We start from the raw sequence: 20,480 nt of genomic DNA, 5'->3' as shown, positions 1-20,480 counted from the left end.
GTTTCTGCTCCTGCGCCCCCCCTGCATTCCCCCTGTTATTCTGGGAGGGTGACATCAGCTGGGCCACTGCAGGGGGTAGATGTGGTGGCTGCTGCAGTGCGGCTCCCACAGTCCCCTGTCCCTCGCCACTGCTCCAGGGGGGGATCCCGGCCCCCACGGGGTGGGCTGGGGGAGCATGGGAAGGTGAAGGGGCTGGCGGGGCGAGGGGCAGCCGGGCTCTCCGTGTACCGGTGGTTTCTGCTGCCGTGTGCGCGGGCAATAAAGGCAGCCCGGTGCAGGCGGTGGTGTGGTGGCCTCGGGGACGCTGTGGGGTGTGGGAGAGCAGCCTTGCCACGGGGCAGAGCGTGGGGTGGGTGTGTGTGTGTGGGTCCTGCCGGTGCTGGGCTCAGTCTGGGGTGGGGGGAGGTGGGTGGTCCCCTGGGCTGGGGCTGTCCTGCAGCCCACTGTGGGCGTTTCCCACGCGTGTCCCCAAGGGACCCACTCGCATCCCCACAACGGACGCACTTGCCTCGCCCCACCCCGCCGCCGCACCATGGCGTGGCCCCCGGCCGTCGCCCCTCCTGCGTGGACTCGCGCCCCGCGGTCACGCGTGTTTCCCCCCATCCGCGGCCAGCCCCGCCCGCCGCCCTCCCATTGGCGGCGCCTGGGCGTGGCCCCACCCCTCCCCGTGACGTCAGGGCTGGCCGGCGGCGCGCCGCGCCGGGAGGAGTCGCCGCTGCTCCGCGCGGGGCCGGGGCCGCCGCAGCGCCGTCGGTAAGGGCGGGGCGGGGCGGGGGCGGCGTGCCCACGCGCGGAGCCAGTGCCCACGCGAGAGCCCAACCGGTGGCGGCGGTGTAGGGGCGCGCCAGCCGGGGTGCGCAGCCCTGCTCCCACGCGTGTCCCGCCCGGCGCGGCTGTGCCAGCTGGCACGCGTGCGGGAGTTGCGGGTGGGGACCCCCCCCCCCCTCCATGCACTCACGCGTGTGCCTCTGCCCCTCCCGCTGCCCGCCCGCCCCGAGCCCGCCCTATGGGCGGGCTCGGGGCGGGCGGGCAGCGGGAGGGGCCCAGCGTGTGTTCCCCCGTGGGGCACCCCACGCCAAGACTCCTGCCTGGGGGGGGGGGCTGGCCGTGGGGCCGGGGCAAAGGCACAGAGCTTGTTCCCATCACCCCACGATGACAACCATCAACCACATCCCTTTGGCACCCTGTCATCCCCGTGTCCCAATATCCCCGCGGCATCCCAGTCCCCCACAGCACGCTGACGCCCTGTCCCCACTCATGTCGCAGGTGGGAGTGGGTGGCCCCACGGTGGCACCATGCCGCTGGGGCAGGATGGGCCCAGCTGGAAGAAGAGGACAGAGGACATTCGGCGCATCTACGACTTCCGAGAGGTCCTGGGCACGTGAGTCACAGGCGGGGGGACACCGGTGACAACCCACTCGTGGCGCCAGATCCGGCCCCTCCACCTTTGCCAAACCCGCCACGTGGAACTGCGCCAGCTCAAATATTGGCCCAAGGCGGGGGCCGCCGCAGGGCTGGCACAGGAGGGCCCGTGCTTTGGGGTACGGGCAGGGGTTTGCGGTGCTGCCGGCCACCTCCCTCTGGCGTTGGCTGGTTCCCCGTGCTGGCAGCCCTCCCGCTGTGCCGGCTCCCACGCCGAGGGTGCCCGACGGTGGTCCCCTGGCTGGCAGAGGGGTGCCCAGCAGTGCCCGAAGTGCCGTAAGGCTCTTAGGCTGGATTAGCGGGTTAATTACAGCAAGGCTTAGGGCCCGGCGGGCAGCGAGCACGCTGCCTGCCACCTGCCCCACCTGGGCACCACTGGCTCTGCCCCGGCTCCCGCGGGGCGCTTCAGCCTTCAGGTGGCCCCCACGCACCCCATGGAGCAGCACCCTGCTCACCCTGGGTGCTGCGGGACGGGATGGCATGGGGCTGCCGAAACCCACCTGGGGGCTCGTCCCCGGCACAGCTCAGCCCCAGCTGCTGGCAGCGCCATGGCCTTATCCTGCCTGATAAGGGAACGGTGCAGCCAGGCTGGGAGCACCGGGAGATGCCAGGCACCCCATCCCCGGCAGGGCCCGTGTCTGGCTGTCCCAGCGGGCGGCTCCCGCTCGCTCTTCTCCTATAAATAGCTGGACTTTCTGCCCGTCGCCATGGCAATCATGGCATGGCAGCAGCAGCGGCTCTGGGCGGCACCCTCTGTCCTGCTCACCCCTCGCCCCCCCCCAGGGGGGCCTTCTCGGAGGTGGTCCTGGCGGAGGAGAAGGCGACGGGGAAGCTGGTGGCCATCAAGTGCATTGCCAAGAAGGCACTGGAGGGGAAGGAGACCAGCATCGAGAACGAGATCGCCGTCCTCCACAAGTAGGGGCTGTCCCAGTGCCAGGGTGGGGGTCCCACTCTGCACACCAGCCCCCCCCAGCACCCGGCACGGCTCCCTGCTGCCAGCACCCATCACCGGGTGTTATCGGCAGCGCCCAAAATAGCTGGCGGCGCGTGACGCCCCACACGGCTGAGCCTGGCTGCTCTCTGTCCAGTTGGGGCCGGGGTGGGGGGCAGCTGGGAGCCCCCTCACCCCTCCACGCCTCCCCCCTGCAGGATCAAGCACCCCAACATCGTGGCCTTGGATGACATCTACGAGAGTGGCACTCACCTCTACCTCATCATGCAGCTGTGAGTGATGTCAGGGGGTCTGGGGTGGGGGGGCTCAGGGGGATCTGGGGGGTCCGCGCTGACCGGCACTGCCCGTCCGCGCAGGGTCTCGGGGGGGGAGCTCTTCGACCGCATCGTGGAGAAGGGCTTCTACACCGAGCGGGATGCCAGCACCCTGATCCGACAGATCCTCGACGCCGTCAAGTACCTGCATGACATGGGCATTGTCCACCGTGACCTGAAGGTGAGCGGTGTGGGGGACACACACAGACCCCATCGCAGTGGTGGGGAGGGGACTGCGGCATCACCCATCCCTGACCCCCCCCTCCCCGCAGCCCGAGAACCTGCTCTATTACAGCCTGGAGGAGGACTCCAAGATCATGATCAGTGACTTCGGGCTGTCGAAGATCGAGGGCTGTGGCAGCGTCATGTCCACGGCCTGCGGCACCCCTGGCTACGTGGGTGAGTGCCTGCTGCGGGCTGCATCGAAGCTGGGTGTGGGGTTGGGGTTCCCCCTCACCCCTGCTGTCCCCCCCCCAGCCCCTGAGGTGCTGGCGCAGAAGCCCTACAGCAAGGCGGTGGATTGTTGGTCCATTGGGGTCATCGCCTACATCCTGTACGTATCCCCCCTCCCACCCCCCTCCCCTCCACGGGGGCCCGGCCCCCCAGGGCTCCCCAGGGCCAGCGTCCCCCTCCCCACTGCCCCCCAGGCTCTGCGGTTACCCCCCTTTTTACGATGAGAACGACGCCAAGCTCTTCGAGCAGATCCTGCGGGCCGAGTACGAGTTCGACTCGCCCTACTGGGACGACATCTCGGACTCGGGTGAGCCGGAACCACCGGGACGGTGGGGGCTGGGACACCGGTGCAGTGTCATGGTAGCCGGGAGGGTGGCGGCGGGTGCCGGCGTTCATGGCTGCTGCTTGCCCTGTCCCAGCCAAGGACTTCATCCAGCACCTGATGGAGAAGGACCCTGGCAAGCGCTTCACCTGTGAGCAAGCCCTGCAGCATCCCTGGTAAGGGGGGACCTGCCTTTGTCTGCGCACCCCGCCAGCTCACCCCACGGCAGCTGTGGGGCAGGGAGGCCCCCGCTGACCCCCTTCCCACCCCAGGATCGCCGGGGACACGGCCCTGGACAAGAACATCCACCAGTCGGTGAGTGAGCAGATCAAGAAGAACTTCGCAAAGAGCAAGTGGAAGGTGAGCACGGGGTGCGGGGGGGGATGTGGGGGGTGTTGAGGGGTGCAGGGGCACCCCCCAGGCAGCCCGTACCGGGTGACATACGCTGTGGGGTTGGCAGCAAGCCTTCAACGCCACGGCGGTGGTGAGACACATGAGGAAGCTGCAGCTGGGAACCAGCCAGGAGGGCCCTGGGCAGACGACTCCCACCAGCCCCGGCGAGTGGCTGAGTGGGGGCACCAGCAACGGTGAGCCCTGACCCCCCCATCTCCGTCCCGCAACCCCCAGGGCTGCCGCCAGGCTCTCACCCCACTCCTCCCCGCAGGGTCGCACTGTGGGCGCCCACCCGCGAGCAGAGCTCAGCGCCTCCCGCCAGACTGAGCACGACCCCGCATGGCTGCATCCTGGGAGGGCTGGGGAGGGGGCCGAGGGTCCCAGCCCTCCCGTGGGCACAGCGTGGGGTGGGGGCCCTGCAGTGCTGGAGCCATGGGGGGATGGCGTGGGGGCACCCTGCCCTGCTCACCCCAGGTGTGTGGGGCTGCCCCCCACCTCAGGCTCGCAGCAGAGCTCTGCATCGGGGCAGGGGCAGCCCCCAGGACCCCCCCAGCTCGGGGCTGCGTCCTGGGCCGCCTCACACACCCCCTTCCTCCCCCCCCACGCCTGCCCCAGCACTGCCCACCCCCCCCAGCATGTTCAAGGAGAATTTTCCAAATGGATGTTTCTATTTTATTGCTTGTAATAAAGGCAAGACGCCAACACAGCTTGGCTCGGCTCGGCCCTGGGGAGGGCTGGACACAGCCCTGACAGCCTCCAGCCTCACTGCCCAGGGCAGTAGCTCCCCCCGGACACACAGTGGGCAGGGGACAGGCAGCTGCCCACACCTCTGCACATCCCAGGTTGGGAGCAGGCGCAGTGATTCCTCCCCAGCTGCTGACCCAGGGGCTCTGTCCCTCCTGGGGTGTCCCTAGGGGGACCCATCCCCATGGCTGTCCTGGCCTCGGCCCCCCCTGGCCTGGCCCTGGCTGCCGGCTGGCTCCTGGCCCTTGCGGAGGTCGGCGCAGAAGAGGACCTAGCATGGGGAGAGATGATGGGGTGGGCACGGTTGGGGTGGGGGGTGAGGGCTGAGCCCTGGGGTGCCAGTACTCACCGCCTGCGCCCAGCCGGCGCGGGGGCCCCATAGCCCCCGGAAGAAGTCGCCTGCAGAGAGAGGTTGAGCTCCGGCGCTGGGGGCACCGTCCCCATCCTGGGGGGTCCCACATCAGGGCCCAGCCCTGCCCTCACCAATCTCCTGGTGGGCCCGGGGGGTCAGGCTCCTGCCGCCCAGCACCGCGCCATAGCGCTGCCGTGCAATGCGCCAGACATGGGTGTCCACCGGCACCGCCTCCGCCTTGTCCAGGGCCATCAGGCAGACGCAGTCAGCAACCTGTCGCCAGGCAGCACTGTCAGCCCCTGCCGCCAGCCTCCAGTCCTGCTCCCCCCTGTCCCGGCACCCACCTTGGCACCCACGCCAGGCAGGGTGCACAGCATCCTCCTGGCCTCAGCGTAGGGCGCGGCACGCAGCCGGTGCAGCCCCTCGGTGCCAAGCCCCTCGGCAATGGCCCGCGCGCTCCCGCTGACAAACTTGGCCCGGTACCCGAAGCCCAGTGCCCGCAGCCGGGCCTCAGCGTCGGTGCCTGCGGGGGGACAGTGCGGGAACGTGGGTGGGCACATGCGAGGCCGTGGCAGGGCAACAATGGCAGCCGCAGGGCGATGGTGGACCTGTGAGTGCCGAGAGAGAGGGGAAGGCGTGGAAGGGCCGGGCGTCGAGGCAGCAGAGGCGGCGGCCGAAGGCCCGGCAGAGGCGCTCAATCATGGCGGTGATGCGGGAGATGTGGTTGTTGGAGGTGCAGATGAAGGAGAGGAGGCACTCGACGGGGTCCTGCCGCAGCACCCGCACCCCTGCCGGTGCGACGTGGTGAGGGGACGAGGGGCGGGCGCCGTGGCCATCCCCTGTGGCCGTACGGGGCCACCTCACCTGGGAAGTCGTCAGCCACCTTGCGGAAGAGGGGGTCAGCCTCCCCCCAGGCGCGGTACAGGGCCGGCAGCCCCACGTCCAGCTGGAAGTAGTCACGCAGGATCTGGTCTGTCTCAGCACCGTCCAACTTTGCCACCTCGGCGGGATGCCCGTCCTCCTCCTCGCCGTACACCGTGTACCAGAGACGGTCCTGGTCCTGCCTCAGCGTCCAGACGCGCCCCCCCAGCACACCCGTCCAGGCCCCCGGGCTGCTCTCCCACCACCTGCCGCACACCTGGACGTCAGGGCCAGCCCAGACCCCACCGTGCTGGGCCACGGGGGGTGGCCGGGACCCCCGGGCAGGCTCACCTGAAGGCCTGCCCCGATGCCAGCACCAGGTCCAGGCGCAGCTCGGCCGGCGGGCAGGGCAGGGAGCGCCACAGGGACGGGCAGGCGGAGGGGGTGTCCCGCAGCTTCATGGGGGCTGGGGGGGGGAGCGGCGGGGGCCAGCTGTGCCCCCCTGCCCCGCGGACGTGGCAGGGTCAGGCACCACCCGCCCCCCTGCCCCCGCTCCCCAGGCCTACCTCCGCCCTGCCACCCCAAAACTGACCTCTGCCCCCAGCGCTGCTGCAGGGCCCCACTCCTGCCTGCGCCCCGGGCTGCCCACGGCCACCCCACACCCCTGCCCCGCAGCCCCAGCCTGGGCCCCCAACCGAACCGAACCCCACCCCCGGTGCCCCCAGCCGCCCCCCTACCCAGCCCCACATCCCCCCATACCCCCTCCCGCCGGCCCCACACCTCGCCCGGCCCCGCACCGCGGCCCCTCCGCGCCCCCACCATAGAGTTCCGCTCCGGCAGCGCGCCCGCCCCCTCCCCGCCACGCGCCGGCGACGCTCCGGTCCCACTTCCGGCCGCCGCCGCCGCCCGGCCCCGGAAGCGCGTCCCGGTAGTGCCCGCCCGCGTCCGCCCCGCTCCCGCTCCCCGCCGCCGTTACCCGCCCGCGGCTCCGCAGCGGAGGTTTATTTTCTAAGAATCAATAGATTTTTCTTCCTTCAAAATAAATACAAACAACGTCCGAGCGCGGGGCCGGCCGGGGGCTGGGCCCGGGGGGGGCGGGGGCAGCACGGGGGCGGGCCGCCCCGGGGCACGGCGGCGGCGGCGGCCAGAACGACATCCCGGGGAGCCGCGGGCTGGGGGAGCGGGCACCGGGAATGTGAGGGGGGGGGGGCACGGGGAGGCCGCCCCCCCCGGTCCCCATCCCCGCTGGGTGCAGACCAGCTGCACGGGGGGTCCCCGAGCCCCGTTTGCCCTGAGATACGGCGGGGGAGCGGCCGGCGGCGGGGGGGGGGGGGGCGGGCCGGCTCAGTCGCTCTCGCTGGAGTCGCTGCTCTGCTCGCCCTGCACCTTGTTGCGGTGCTGCATGGCGCGGTGGTAGGCGATCTGCACCGACTTGCGGATGTTGGACTTGCGGCCCTCCAGCATCTTCTCCTTGTCCAGGTCCTGGTTCACTCCCAGAGGCACCAGCTTCGTCCGGGGCAACCACTGCCTGCGGGGAGCGGGGGGCCACCTCGTTTGAGGGTTACAATCGTCTCCGAGCACCCCCCCCCAAAGCCCCCGGCGCCCCGGCCTTACCAAGTGCGCTTGTTGTCGAAGAAGAGGACAAGGTAGAGGTGCTCGCGTGCTTCCTGAGTCATCTGCTCCCCCAGCTTCAGCACCTCCAAGGGGGGCACGGGGATGGGGACGCCGTGGTGGAACATGCCTTCCCGCGGCATCTTGGGGTCGATGATCTGCCGAAAGAGCAGGGGAAGGCTGAGAGGGGAACGGGAACCCCAAGTGCCACCCCGCAGGAGGGGGGACGTGGATTTTGGAGGCCCCGACAGCGAGCGGGAGCATGCGGGCGGCGGTACTCACCAACGCCGGGTAGGAGGGGTACCCCCGGCACTTGGCCCACACCAGGTCCAGGGCATCCAGGGAGGAATCCTCGTCCTCGGACAGCCACCCCGCGCCGCGTCCCATGCCCTTGCGCACCACTGTGCCGGAGGAGAGGGGAGAGGGGAGTCAGCTGCATCCCCGCCACGTGACAGTGCCAGCCGAGCACGCAGCTGCACGGCTGTGGTACTTACTGCCGTGCCCCACACCTCGCCCCGTGCCCACGGAGTAGGACTCGTTCTCTGTCCCCGACGTGTCCTCGCTGCTGTCCTCCGGGAAGTTCACTCGGGAGAAGGAGGGCTTCCCTCTGCCCTGCTTGGAGGGCGTTGTGCTGCGGAGAGAGGGAGCAGGGCTGTTGGTAGGAACCACGTTAAGCTTCCAGAAACCGCTTTTGAGAGGAGCGCCCTGGCGGGACACCAGGGCTTTTGGGTTCCAACTGCTGGCCTCGGCGCTGGGAAGGATTTGGCAGGAATACCAGGGAGAAAGGTGGGATGGTGCTTCTGCTGGGGCACCAGCCAGACCCTCACCAAGTTTCACCTGGGAGGACCCAGAAGCTGTGCACTGATCTGAACCAGAGCCACAGGCAAGAACCTGCGGGAGACAGCTGCTGGAAGGGCTGGTGCTGGGGCAGCTGCTGTGCAAGGGGGAAATTCCCTGGTTCACGCTCCCTACTAGCCCTCGGCAGGGCAGCACTGGGTGCTGCACACTCACACCTTTAGGTTTTACATTAAAAAAAGGCACAAAACCGGCAGCTTTCTAGCGTTTAGTTAATAGCAAGCCAGGCCTCAGGAGGGTGAACGAGACGGGTTACCACCAAACAGGCTCCTCATCCAGCAGCTCAAGGCTGAGAGCCGCCCACTGCCACCCTGGACAGCACCAGCGCCATCGGAGCCCGGCTGGGGATGGTACCTGGTACGGTCCGAGGCGGCACTGCTGCTGCTACTACTGCTGGACTCCGAGTCAGAGCTGCTCCGGGGAAGATTGCAGTCGTTGCGGTACACCAGGAAGCTCTTCTTCACTGGCTGGTTCCCGCTGCTGAAACCGTTGGCTGGCAGGTCTGCAAAACACCCCACCAGAAGAGCATTACAACCATGCGGGACCCCGCCACGTGCTCTCAGCGGGGCTGCCACCGCCCAGCTGCACAGGGGGAGCTGCTGCACCCACCCATGGGAGCGTCTTCGGTGGACTTATCGCTGTCACTGTCCGAGCTGGAGCTGGGGCGTGGGCTTCGCCCTCGCTTCCTCTGCCGCTGGGAGGACCCCATTATTGGGAGCTGGGGCGGCCCGATGGGGCTGTTCCCATGCCCGGGAGTGATTTGGCTGTCTCGATTCTTTGGGGGGCGTCCTGGGCGTTTTGGAGGGCCTGCAGTTTTAGGGTTCTTCTTGGAGAAGAGCACTGAGGTCCTCCTGCCAACTTCATGTGCTGGGGTGGAAGAAGAATTGGGACCCAGACCTGGAAGAGGGAGGAGAAAGCATTGGCTGCAGCCCGTGGGACCTGGCAGGGACCACACAGCAGCGGCAGCAAGGAAGAGCTTCATTTCTCAGGAACCTTATCTCAGATCCTCCATCCCGAGCTTCGCCATGCCTGCGCCCTCAGTGTCAAACTATCTGGTCTGCTGACAGTAAAAGCTAGGTGGGGACATCAAAGAACACTCCGGCAGCCAGGGATGCCCTCCTTTCTCCCAGGCAGCAACCTCACAGAAAGAGAAGTCAAGAATAGGAAGCGAGCAGGAATAAGCCTTTCCCGTGACACGCAGCAGCTGAGAAGCTCCACAGCACCCTTGAAAGACAAAGGCCCTAAAACGCTCCCTGCTTGTGGAAAAGCCTGCTTTTCCCGGTGCTTAGCGGGGCAGGACTGGGATGCAGAGGTGGCAAACCCCCAGTGACATGGGGCAGCTCTGCCTGGAGCTTTTGCTGTGCTCCCCATGGAGCCCAGCTCAGCATCTCGGTCCAGGAGAGCAGGGAGCTGGCGGCTGGCCCACATTCGGCTCCCAGCCCCAGGAGGGCGTTTGGAGCTCGGCAGTCAGTGCTGCTGCAACTCCCTCCCATGCCCCCAAGCAGGAAGGTACACTGAAGGCAGCCTGCTCCATATTGTCCCTAGAGAAACCGGGCAGCGTGACAGAGCTGGCAGGGCCTGGCAGGAGGAAACAATCCATCATCTCATGCCCCACATCACACAGCTGGGACTCTCAGTCTCTGGAATGACATCCAGTTCCTCAGCCACATGGGAGGTGAGCTCACTGGGTGAATGCTGACCACAGCTGTGAACACCAGCACCCTGCTGACCCTCCCCAGAGGCAAATGCACACCAGGCTGTGGCTGTTTCAGACACAGGAGGCGGCCTCCTTCAGCTGCCAATCCCCACTTCTTGGCTGGCATAGCTCACTACCAACTACCCAGTGGGGAACTGTCCTTAGATGGGCACACTGGGAGGGAGCCCACAGGCATTGTACTCCGCACCCACCCCTACGGGAGGCACTACGGGAATTGAGGTACCCCCGCAGGGGAGCGGGAGATAAGGGACTGCCCCCTGAGAGGCCATCTGCCCTGCTCCTAAGGAGAAGCGAAGAGCGAGGCGTGTGCAGGGAACTGCCCACACAGCCCTCCTGCCTTGGGAGGCACCTGGTAGGGCGGCCTCTCCTGCAGCCAGCCTGTCCAGAGGTCGTTCTCCACCACTCCCCAAAACCAGCAGCGTTCTGGAGGGACCAGTACCTTTGCCAGTCTCTTGGCTGCTACTCTCTTCTGCAGCACTGTCTGTCTGCAGGTCCTTCTCACAGGGGTTGTGCGACTGCAGGACTCCCCTGGCAGAGGAGCCATGCCGCTCCAGCCCGTCTCGGCCCAGGTCTCGCGGGTGAGCGAGTTTCCGCCGTAGGACTGTGATCTCCTTCTTGATCATCTTGGCCCGGCGGGACCGTCCTATGCTCTGCTTGCCAGCGTTGACCTCATCCAGCCGCTCCAGCAGGATCTTCAGCTGCTCCTCCAAGGGCAGGTGCTTCTGATTCTCCGAGAGCAGCAGCCGCACATCTTCTGGGGGAACAAAGAGGAGCAGATGGATGAATGAAATTGGCAACTCTTTGGAGCTCCTCTACGTGAAAGGGCATGGGGCAATCCAGGTTCCCCACAAGAGGGAAGTAGCTGTCATGGTACCAAACACCTGTGAACATGGGAAGTTACCCTAAAAGACCTGGAGAAGGAGCCCTGTGGGAACCAAGCCTGCTGGGGAAGGCAGGCTGATCAGCAGCTTGGAGCATACCAGGGTTCCCATCGTCTGGGGCAAGGACGCAGCAGGAAAAAGAAAGGGCGTTGTAACAGGAAAAACAAGAGTCAAAGGGATCCTGAAGCGTTACAGAGCAGGGAAGATCCCCTGACTGAGCCCATCCCATGCTGACCCTGAAAGGATCCTTCTCTGACAAGCCGTTCCTGGCGGTGCTCCCCACTGCCCAGCAGAGACAAGCAGATCTACAACCACAGAGCCTGTGAGATCTGGTTGAGGGGTATCAGGAACTGCGTGGCAGCCAGCAAAGCCCGCAGCTGGGGAGAGAAGGGGGAGCACACAGCTCCGACCAGGGGGAGTCAGTCCCTCTAGCCAGGCAGCACAGCGGGACCCTCAGCAGCTCATGGCCAGTTCTGGGGACAGGGCGAGTGACGGTACCCACGTCCCAGGCAGCGCCCTGCTCTGACCAAGAGGAGGATGAGGGACAAAGGGACTGGCAGGACACACAGACAAGCCACTGCCTAGAACCAACGTAACGGATCCAATAGGTACCTGGCTGGCAAAGCCCTCACCTCTCCGGGGAGCAGGCACACACAGCCCAGGCGTCCGACTGAACCTCCCGCGGGAGGCAGCTCAAACAGACCCCCAGGTGCCCTGACTCTGGACAGCTTTACCTCCGGGTAGCCCTCATACCCCAGGACAGGGGATGAGTACCCACCGTCCTCGATGTCTTGGACCTGAGCCTCTTCCACCGTTACACAGTGGGGGAAGTGCATGCCTGTCTCAAAGTCAATGCCCATCTTCTCTGCCTGCCGGCGAGCCTGCCGGAGAACAGCACCTCCCTGCTCCCGCAGACGGATGGCTGCCCGGTAGAAGATTGTGTCTTTGGCATTGTATTTCAAACAGTTGTTGATAATCAGGTTGAAATCCTCCTCAAAGTCATCGAAATTCAGATAGCGATAGGCTTCCAGGTTTTGTTTCATTGTCTGAAAATCCATTGGCTTCTTGATGTGATCCAGGTAGTCTGGGACCTGCATGAGGAAAGAGCCAGAGCTAAGAGCTCAGGAGCCATCAGTTAGCATTACCTGCTCCAAGAAAACAGTCGTTAAAGGAATCAGGTATTGCTCCCTGTGTTCTGCCCAAATGCACATCGGGGAACGCCGTCTGCTTTTGCAGCTTAAGGAACAGTAACGCCTCCGGACTAGGGAGCTCATGTGCTGTGCTCAACCTGTTAGAGCAGATACACACTCTGAAGCGTTTTTACGGCTCCAGCACACATGCCAGCATCCCGTCCTCTCCTCCTGTCTGCAGGCAGCTGGGATCCAGTATGCTACATGGCGTTCCCCGGGGGAGGAAGCCGCAAGTGCAGTCCCCGGGGGTGAGGGTGAGTGCAGACAGGTAAAACAGAACCGTCCAGATGGCAGCAATGGCTGCAGGTGGGACCACGCAGCCTTCCTCCCCAGCTCTGCCAAGACACCTCCGTGCTGACCTGCTGCCAGAGCTGTACAGAGCCGTCACGGCCTCTCCCCACCTCCCCAGGCAGGTGGTCGATGATGGCCTCAGGAACCATTTCCCTTGCCCCCAGCAGTGACAGTCTGGGGGTCAAACCCATTCCTGTGCTGTGCTCAGCCTGTCACCTAGCAGAGGCCTTCACGAGAGGACAGGTTAAGAGCGTGCTGCCGGCCAAGGGCCGGCATTCTGCCTTTCCCAGTGGGAATCCCCAATGGCTCACAGACACTGGGGAGTCACCAGCAACACGCACAGAGGAGAAGCCGAGTGCTGTGCTCCCGGCCGGCACCAGCTCAGCTGTTCTGCATTTGGCTCACCCAGGAGGGGCATCGCTGCACACCCCTCTTGGGTGAGTGGTGCTGGGATGCGTGAGCCAGCATCAGGCTGCGCAGGGGAGCTTCTGGACCAGAGAGCACCCTGGGCAGCTCTTGGCATGAGCAAGGGACAAGTTTGAGTGAAGTAGAAATCTGGGGGAGGGGGTTCTTACTTCGTAGATTTCTGTTACCTCAGACAGAGGGACCGGCTCGCTGAAGATGTTGCCTGTGTCTTTCTCCTGCAGCTGCTCAAGCGTCTTGCGGAGGAGGATGAGGAAGGGGGTCAGCTGCATTTCCAGTGCCACCTGCTGCACTTTGATCTGAAACAGAGGAACAGAGCACGGCTGAACCCCCTGCCCAGCAGCCAGGAGGTGGGGACAGTCCCCTGGGAGCAGCAGTTCAGTCCCACGGGACAGTGAGACCTCTCCTTGCATGAGGGGCAGGGACTGCACCTCACCCCCATCTCTGGGGAGCGGAGGTGTAACACCGGCTCCAGCACCTGCGCGTCCCACCTCAGCCTTGCAGAGCAGCCACCTTTGCTAAGAGCTGCCGGGTCAGGGCGCAGCACGGCCGAGGGGACCCCAGCACGCGCCCTACAGCACTCTAAAGAGCCCATGCTCATGCCCACCCCTGCAGCTCCCCAAGGAGGGGCAAACAATCGTTACCGTCTCTCTCTTGAGCTTCTCCCGCTTGCGTATCAGCTCCACCAGCAAGCGTGCACGCTCTAGGTCATGGCGGAGGCGCTGCCATGACTTCAGCTGCTCCTTCAGGGCCCAGTTCTTATCCTCAGTGTCTCTCTGCAGGAACATCAGAGACCATGAGCCGAGAGGAGATGTGTTCCCATCTCCACCTTCCTGACCACGTGCTGGGGCTCTTCCCTGGCAAAGGGAAGCAGCATGCCTGACCCGCTGGTTCAGCGAAGGTCCCGGTTCCCTTCTTGTAACCTAGGCAGGTGACTCAGAAACAGTCCGACCTCTAGCCAGAGCTGAATAACTGCTCCTTGGTCACCAAGCCCTTAGGATGCCAGGAGGCAGATATCCCGAGCCTCTGGAAATACCCTTCCTAACACGACTGACTGCTTGCAGCTGCCCAAGAGCACAGATCAACAATACCAGGGTCTGCGCTGCTGCTCAGAGCTCCGGCAAAGGGCAACAGGGCAAAAGGGGAACAGGGCTCTGGTTGCTTTCACTTCTGGAGCACCAAAACATGCTGACTTTTATTCTGCCATAGCCAAAGATGAGCAGAAGCAGTCTCAACTCTTCTCCAGCAAATAAAAATGAGAGGGGGCAAAGGCAGGAGAAGCCCCTGCCAGGTCAGTGTCTTCACGGGCTCAGAAAGAAGGATTTAGAGCTCAGACGGGGAGCCAGAAGAAAAATCTTCCTCTCTGACACCAGAGACTTCACATCTGTGAAGCGCTGACTAAGAGCTGAGGCAGACAGTGGGCTGGAAGCAGCACCCACAGGGAGCGCTCCTGGAGTGGTTTCAGAAACTGGAAGCGAGGCCTTGGTTCCTTCCAGGCTGTTTCTGGAGATCTTTGGCCATCTCTCTCAACACTTGCTGACACAGCAGCCTCAGACTAGCGCCATTTCTGACAGAATTGCCATTGCCACCGGCTAAACACAGGCACGAGGAAGGAGCTAACCTCTGTGCGGCAGCATGAGAGGGCAGGATTCCCTTCCCGTGGCAGGCTGCCAACGGCGTCGCTGCCTGGCAAACCTCTGAACACCGAGAGCGGAGGAGAAGGTGAAGCAGCAAAAGCAGCTGGGGCTGTCCCTTCCTAATCTGGGAGCTTGTACCTCTGCCCCCCCTCTGCACCTGCAGGCACCGCATGCAGCAAAGGCTTTGAGCCCACAGCTCCGAAGGCACAGGAAGCAAATACGTGCGTACCCAGGATGCCCCACAGCGCCCCAACGAGCAGCCCTTACCTGGTCACAGTTTCTTTGTGACTGCAAGTGTGTCTGAAGGCGGCGGAGCAGAGGGACACCATTGCGGGACTGTCTCTTCAGAGTCCAGTAGCTGTGCAGCCTCTGCATGAACTGGCTCTTCCTCTGGATGGTTAAACGGTTTGTAATCTTACTGAGCCTGAAGAAGGGAGAGGAACCACAGACCCCATCAACAAGGCAAGCCTGGACACTGTAGGAGAAGCCCTGGCTGTGGGGATGCGGCAGCAAGGCCACCTGAGAGCAGCTGAGAAGCTCCTCGGACAGAGAACACCCTTTCCCATGGCAGGAATTTCTGTAACACCAAGTCATGCAGGGCAGCCACCCCTCCGATTCAGCCGCAACAGAGGACGCCAGGAAACATCCAGCCTTGCATCTCCAAAACAGACTCTTCCTTTCTACCTCCTGGGAACTTTCACGCAAAAGCCTGGGGCAGGTTGTGCCAGGTTGGGGTACAACACAGCTGCATTGGGGGCTGGACCTTTAACAGTTCCCACAGTCCCCAAGACCGTGAGCATAACGGCGCTGCTATCCATAAACCATTATTTACCTGTCTGAGGGCCGCTCACGATGACAAAGGCCCTGGCCAAACGTCACCAGACAAACTTGAGCCTCGGGGAGCCCGTAATTTGACCAAAACTGGCAAAGCGTGAGGAGGGAACAGGAGGCACAAGCACAACAGAACTCATATCCGTGCTAATGAAGGACTACCTTAAACAGCCCAAAACACCACAAAAGGGATTTTTTCTACTCTCTACAACAGCAGAAAGCCTGGAGGGGCTGGGACAGCCTTGTTCAGCAAAGCCGGACAGAGATGCCCTGCTAGCGGGGAGCCGAAGGGACGAACCCCCAGCATCTCCACATCTCACAGGGACAGCTCTTTGCAGGGGATGACCCGACCTGCATCAGCATCAGCTGAAGAGGCTGGGGAGAGCAGCCTCATGTGCCATCACCAGCCAAGCACAGCTCCCACAGGAAGACATTTGGCATTCTGGCAACAGCCCTTGAAGAATAATTAATCCCAACAGGAAGGCCTGGGGAGAGGTTAACAGCTTCTAGCTCAGTGTGGGTTTCGCTGTGAGTGCAATGATAGCAGCAAGAGCCTACAAATTGCCTGCCAACATGTCCACCCATAAGAAAAGAGGCTCCGGCTATAGAGCCAGCCCTGAGTGAGTAAAAACATAAGGTTAGGACACAAACAGACCATGGCAAAAAGCCAGCAGCCCTGTAGCAGAGACCTGCCTCCGCAAGTCACCAGAACGCTGCCCAGAGAGCAAAGCCCATGGCTTCTGCGTGCTCCCCTCCGACCGCACAGGAGATAGTCTTGCGGATGCGCAGGGAAGCAGTGGTCCCATGTCCCTGCACTGCCACAGCCGTGCTTGACGGGCTGGCAGGGTCACACCCCCGGCACAGCTCCCTCCACGGGGAGGAGGAGAACTGAGCAGCTCAGGCATGGTGGTTCACAACCACGAAGGCAAACGCTTCTGTGCCAAACCTGCGCTTCAACCGCACAATGCCTGCTGCAGGGTGACGGCAAGATCCAAAACCATCCTAAGATGCTTCTATGTGCTTTTGCACACTGCCGAGGACACACAGAGTTATAAACTACACTGACAAATTCTGGCAAGTCTCTTAGATGCTCTTGTTGCAGGATTTGCACGCCAGCCCAACGATCAGACCAGAGCAAGACACGCAGCGGTTACACCGGTAACTAGTGGATGTTTGTGTCTTCCCGTGAGCCCTCAGGGTCAGGATGCAACAGAAACATGGCCTCTGGCAAGGCCTCAAGTACCTTCCCAACAGCACCTGCGCTGCCCTCGTGCTGTGAAGCCAACCTCACGGCAGTCGTGCCCCTCGGCAGGCAGGAGTCCTGGTCCTCTCCAGCCACCCCTCTCAGGCAGCTGTGCAGAGCCTTTATGCGCCCCGCTGCCACCCAGCCCAACTCTGACAGGCAGCACCGAGGCAAAGCTGCTGCCTGCAACTGGCACAAAACACTGACGAAGCCCAGCAAGGGGTAAGCGGTTGCTGGGATGGATGAGCTATGCTCAGCAGGGCACAGGGATCCCGATACGAGACCTCGCTGCTCCAGAGCCAAAACAACCCCCGGGGTTAGCCCATTTCCCAGGCCTGAATCATTCCCACACTTCCCTCTTTTCCCCAGCACAGCCCGGGAGAAAACAAACTTTGGCAGAAAGGAGAGCAGCCCCCTCATCCCTGCCCGGTTTACTCCAGCGCCTGAGGTCAGCTCAACAGGAAAGGAGCGCTGGGAACCCCCAGCTGCTTCCTGACACATCCGGCCAAGTTCATTCTCTGCCGTTAAACTAACATCAGCTATTTCCTGCCACGCCGAGGGCCCAGACACCTTTGTAGGGCAGTGCATCGCCCTGCCTCTCTGTAGACTCCCAGAGGAAACCACCAAAAGCCCTCTGCAAGAACAAAGCAAAAAGTACTTGTGCAAAAAGCTAAGGAGAGGAATAAGATAATGCCCACGTGGAAAGCAGAACACGAGGCACGGAGAAAGGGAGAAGCTTCTTCACAGCCAAGGGAGGGTGGCAGGTCGTACCTGTGGGGGGGGATGCAGGGCACAGAAACCACAGGCGCTGCAGCTCGTTTCTCTGCCAGGATCTTCCGCGCCTTCTTCATCTTGATCCTAGACTTGGCTTTTGCTTTTTTGACTTTCTCAGAGCTCCAGCCCTTCCCCTCCTCCTCCTCCTCCTCGTCCTCCTCTTCCCCTTCGCTGTGGGAGAGGGCGGGAAGCCTGCGCATGGAGCCCGGTGGTGTGTGGATGTCGCAGTAGGCGGTTTTGCGCACGCTGAAGGAGGTACCGTTGGCCCCCGTCTCCCGGACGGGCTCCATCTTCATGTACAGCCCGGCCTGCTGGGCACAGGTGACATGGAAGGCAGTGTAGCAGTTGGCTTTGTGACACTGGATGCAAGCCCCAGAGCCACGCTGCTTGCAAATGTAACAGGTCAGCTTCCAGCGCGCGGGTGGGATGTGCTCGATGCTGTCGATGGGCTCCAGGAAGACCGTGTTGGCAAAGCACACCTCCGGGATCCAGAGGGCACAGACCACGTGTGCCCAGCGCCCGTCGTCTGTCTGCTTGAAGGCCCCCCCCTTGTTTGGGCAGAGGGCGCAGTCCACGGCTCGCGAGGGTGACTGCAAGCACCGTCTGCAGAGCCACTGTCCCTCCGGGATGTAGGGCACCCCGTAGCACTCCTGATGCACAGCCAGGTTGCACATGTCGCAGAAGAGGATGACGTTGCTGTTCTGACACTCCCCGTCGTTGCAGATGCAACAGACAGCATCCTCATCCACCAAGGCGTTTGGATCCCCCTTGTTGTGGCTCTCAAAGTAGGACTCCTTCTCCAGCCGGTCCATCAGGTACTCAAAGATCTCCTGGGGAATGGGGCTCACGCCTTCGGTCTTCCGCCGCTCATTCATGATGTCCAGCCAGATGTAATCTTCCTCGTCCATGTCGTACTCCACCTCCTCATCCAGCTCCTCTGCCGACTTCTCAATGTACCTGGAAGGACAGTACGAGAGGGTGAGTGCATGGTCGGCGGGGTGTCGGAGCAGCTGAACCCTAACTCCCGCAGACCACGGCCGAGGGAATGTTTAAACGCTACAGTCAAGCCATAAGTCAAAATAAAAAAACAGGGACAAGGCAGGAACATGCAGAAGTGGGAAGCGCTGCTGCACCCTGAGCAGCACAGTGGCACAACAGTGCATTGGGCATGACACAGACAAAATAACCCTCGTCTAACTGGTGAGGTATGGGCCTTGGAGACTCATCAGCGGAAGACGGGAGCCTGCACGAGCCACCAAGGAGGTGCCAGATGCTCCGGAGACAGTGGCCTCACGCCCAAGACGCAACAGCAACCAGGCACGGAGGCACCACGTTTCGTTAATTCTAGCAAGGGCGGCTGCGCCCTCTTCTCTTTCACTCCCAGTTGCAGGTGAAGGGATGCTATTTAGAGAGGAAAGAGCTCGACCCCCGAGGCTGCTGCTCAAGCAACTGACAGCAACCACCCCCCACCATCACAGCAAGTGGCACTGCAGACACCTCAGGTGGAGGTTTCTTTTCTAACACCCTGACACAAAATAACGTCATTATCCCATCCCTGGAACATGATTCTGGTTTCTCAGGGCACATGGTGACTAGGACAACTGTGGTGGCCACACAAGCATTACTTTGGTTCAGTATTAACTCCCTGCTTGAGATATTACTTTGGGCCACTGCACTCGCCAAACCACACATGGGAAACCCACAGGACAACAAAAATACATTAAGCCTGCAAACCGACACATCTTGCAGGCAAACCTTGGTGCTGGGGGGCTCTAGAGCTATCCCAGAATACCTCCAAAGAGCGGTGGGGAAGGCAGGAGGACACATTTGGTTTTTGTTATAACTGTACCTGCCGTCCCAGCAAGGAAAGAGCACAGCAATCCAACTGCCAGCAATGACCTAAGCACTGACTGAGAGCTCTGCAAGCGCACCGACCCCTCAAAACTGGGGCGCGACACCAGACAGAGCTCCGAGAGCCTGAAGCCATGGGATGGCCAGGTCTGTGGGCCCTGGGAGAGGCAGACAGAGGCCATTTCCATGAGCCACAGACAAGCCGCCTGTACAGAGTGGGGCCAATTCTGGCTCCAGACCCAGAGCACGAGCTAGAGCTGCCTGGCAGCCTCCTCGCACCCCGGCCCCAGACAATACCTGTAGTAAGAGGTGGGGCGAGGTGGGGCATCCGGGGTGTCCTGCTCCAGCTCCCGGTACACCACCTCGGGGAGCTTGGGGGTGGTGCCGGCCGAGGCGTTGTGGTGATGGTGGTTGGAGTCCTTGCGCTTCTCCTTGTTCTTGTGCTTGCCGGATTTGGGCGGGACGCTCTGGGTCTCCGTATTCTCCTTATTGCTCCCGTTCTCGGGCACCTCCTCGGGAACCTCCTCATCCTCGGACACCACATCGAGGTTATCGAAGATGCTGATGCGATGGACGCGGCCGTGCAGGTCCACCTCCACCATGCGCTGGGCCTGGGCGTAGGTCATCACCTCGCGGCCTGGCGACTGGGAGGTCTCGGAGGGGCTGGGCGACTGCTTGTTGGCAGCGCGGGCCTGGCGCCCCTTCTTCTTGTGCTTGCGCAGGGGGGTGTGCTGGGGCGGGGGGGGGTTGTCGTGGTCATAGTGGTAGAGGTGGTACTCGATCCCGCTGTAGCTCTTGTAGATCTTGCGGCAGGTGCCCACCGGACACTCGTAGGGGGGTTTGGTGGCCCGCAGGTTGTGGCAGAAGGTCTTCACGTCGAAGTCTACGCCCATGGCGTCGCCCGCCCGAGCGGGGCTGAGGGGGGCCGAGGGGCTGAGGCGAGGCCAGGCCAGGCCGGGCCCCCCGCCCCGCCGCCCCCTCCCCGGGACCCGGCGGCGGCGGCGGCCCGCCCGTCCTCCCCTCCCTCCCTCCCTCCGGCCGCGCTCACCGGCCCCGGGGCCGCGCTCAGCGGGCGGGCGCGGGCGGCGGCTCCATGGGCGGCGGCGGCGGCTGCGGCGGCTGCGGCGGCGGGCCCGGGCCGGGCCGCAACAATGGAGGCTGCGGCGGCGCCTGGCGCGGGGCGGCCGCTGGGTAAAGCGCCGCGCCGCCCTTAGCAACCGCACTTTCGGCACGGCCGAGCCGGGCGGGGGGAGCGGGGGAGGATGGCGGCGGGGGCGGCGGGGACGGCGGAGGGCGGCGTGCGGCGGGAGCGGGGAGGCCCCGGGAAGGCCGGCGGGGGCCGGGCCGCGCCGCGCCGCGCCGA

At 63.7% G+C, this 20,480-nt stretch overlaps 3 protein-coding genes across 7 annotated transcripts; 1 reads left to right on the top strand and 2 right to left on the bottom strand.

Moving 5' to 3' along the window:
* Positions 1-735: 735 nt before the first annotated feature.
* CAMK1 (calcium/calmodulin dependent protein kinase I) lies at positions 736-4,470 on the top strand. The gene is made up of 12 exons (XM_059823563.1): positions 736-753; positions 1,267-1,381; positions 2,206-2,337; positions 2,572-2,646; positions 2,731-2,869; positions 2,961-3,087; positions 3,166-3,241; positions 3,336-3,448; positions 3,561-3,639; positions 3,736-3,823; positions 3,924-4,050; positions 4,128-4,470. Exons 2-12 carry the CDS (start codon positions 1,296-1,298, stop codon positions 4,181-4,183), a joined length of 1,098 nt encoding a protein of 365 aa, XP_059679546.1. The 5' UTR covers positions 736-753; positions 1,267-1,295; the 3' UTR covers positions 4,184-4,470.
* Positions 4,471-4,516: 46 nt separating this feature from the next.
* On the bottom strand, positions 4,517-6,274 carry OGG1 (8-oxoguanine DNA glycosylase). The gene is made up of 7 exons (XM_059823564.1): positions 6,165-6,274; positions 5,817-6,079; positions 5,561-5,740; positions 5,297-5,475; positions 5,084-5,225; positions 4,950-4,999; positions 4,517-4,871 (listed from the first exon to the last, which is right to left on the bottom strand). The coding sequence occupies exons 1-7, from the start codon at positions 6,272-6,274 to the stop codon at positions 4,767-4,769; spliced, it is 1,029 nt and encodes a 342-aa protein (XP_059679547.1). The 3' UTR covers positions 4,517-4,766.
* Positions 6,275-7,157: 883 nt separating this feature from the next.
* On the bottom strand, positions 7,158-20,010 carry BRPF1 (bromodomain and PHD finger containing 1). 5 transcript variants are annotated; one of them, XM_059823380.1, is made up of 14 exons: positions 19,415-20,010; positions 17,264-18,223; positions 14,680-14,842; positions 13,426-13,557; positions 12,934-13,080; positions 11,656-11,968; positions 11,329-11,337; positions 10,436-10,747; positions 8,889-9,176; positions 8,634-8,781; positions 7,919-8,055; positions 7,707-7,825; positions 7,428-7,582; positions 7,158-7,341 (listed from the first exon to the last, which is right to left on the bottom strand). In XM_059823380.1, exons 1-14 carry the CDS (start codon positions 20,008-20,010, stop codon positions 7,158-7,160), a joined length of 3,663 nt encoding a protein of 1,220 aa, XP_059679363.1. The 5 variants fall into 5 exon arrangements, with proteins under 5 accessions (XP_059679363.1, XP_059679361.1, XP_059679360.1 ...); XM_059823378.1 differs by having other exon boundaries at positions 12,952-13,080; XM_059823377.1 differs by lacking the exon at positions 11,329-11,337 and having other exon boundaries at positions 10,436-10,750.
* Between the last annotated feature and the right edge of the window lie 470 nt (positions 20,011-20,480).

Source organism: Gavia stellata, chromosome 12, assembly GCF_030936135.1.
Source record: "Gavia stellata isolate bGavSte3 chromosome 12, bGavSte3.hap2, whole genome shotgun sequence".
Classification (NCBI taxonomy): domain Eukaryota; kingdom Metazoa; phylum Chordata; class Aves; order Gaviiformes; family Gaviidae; genus Gavia; species Gavia stellata.
The sequence above is the reverse complement of the archived record's forward strand: the minus strand, read 5'-3'. Positions and strand labels throughout refer to the sequence as shown.

Coding starts and splice junctions, on each gene's coding strand:
- CAMK1 (XM_059823563.1), top strand. CDS start 1,296: ATGCCGCTGGGGCAGGATGGGCCCAGCTGGAAGAAGAGGACAGAGGAC. Junction 1,382..2,205: donor TTCCGAGAGGTCCTGGGCAC/GTGAGTCACAGG, acceptor GCCCCCCCCCAG/GGGGGCCTTCTCGGAGGTGG. Junction 3,242..3,335: donor GGGGTCATCGCCTACATCCT/GTACGTATCCCC, acceptor ACTGCCCCCCAG/GCTCTGCGGTTACCCCCCTT.
- OGG1 (XM_059823564.1), bottom strand. CDS start 6,274: ATGAAGCTGCGGGACACCCCCTCCGCCTGCCCGTCCCTGTGGCGCTCC. Junction 5,741..5,816: donor GGTGGCTGACGACTTCCCAG/GTGAGGTGGCCC, acceptor TCGCACCGGCAG/GGGTGCGGGTGCTGCGGCAG. Junction 5,000..5,083: donor CCGGGCCCACCAGGAGATTG/GTGAGGGCAGGG, acceptor CTCTCTCTGCAG/GCGACTTCTTCCGGGGGCTA.
- BRPF1 (XM_059823380.1), bottom strand. CDS start 20,010: ATGGGCGTAGACTTCGACGTGAAGACCTTCTGCCACAACCTGCGGGCC. Junction 11,969..12,933: donor AGGTAACAGAAATCTACGAA/GTAAGAACCCCC, acceptor TTCCTCATGCAG/GTCCCAGACTACCTGGATCA. Junction 8,056..8,633: donor GCCGCCTCGGACCGTACCAG/GTACCATCCCCA, acceptor CTCTCTCCGCAG/CACAACGCCCTCCAAGCAGG.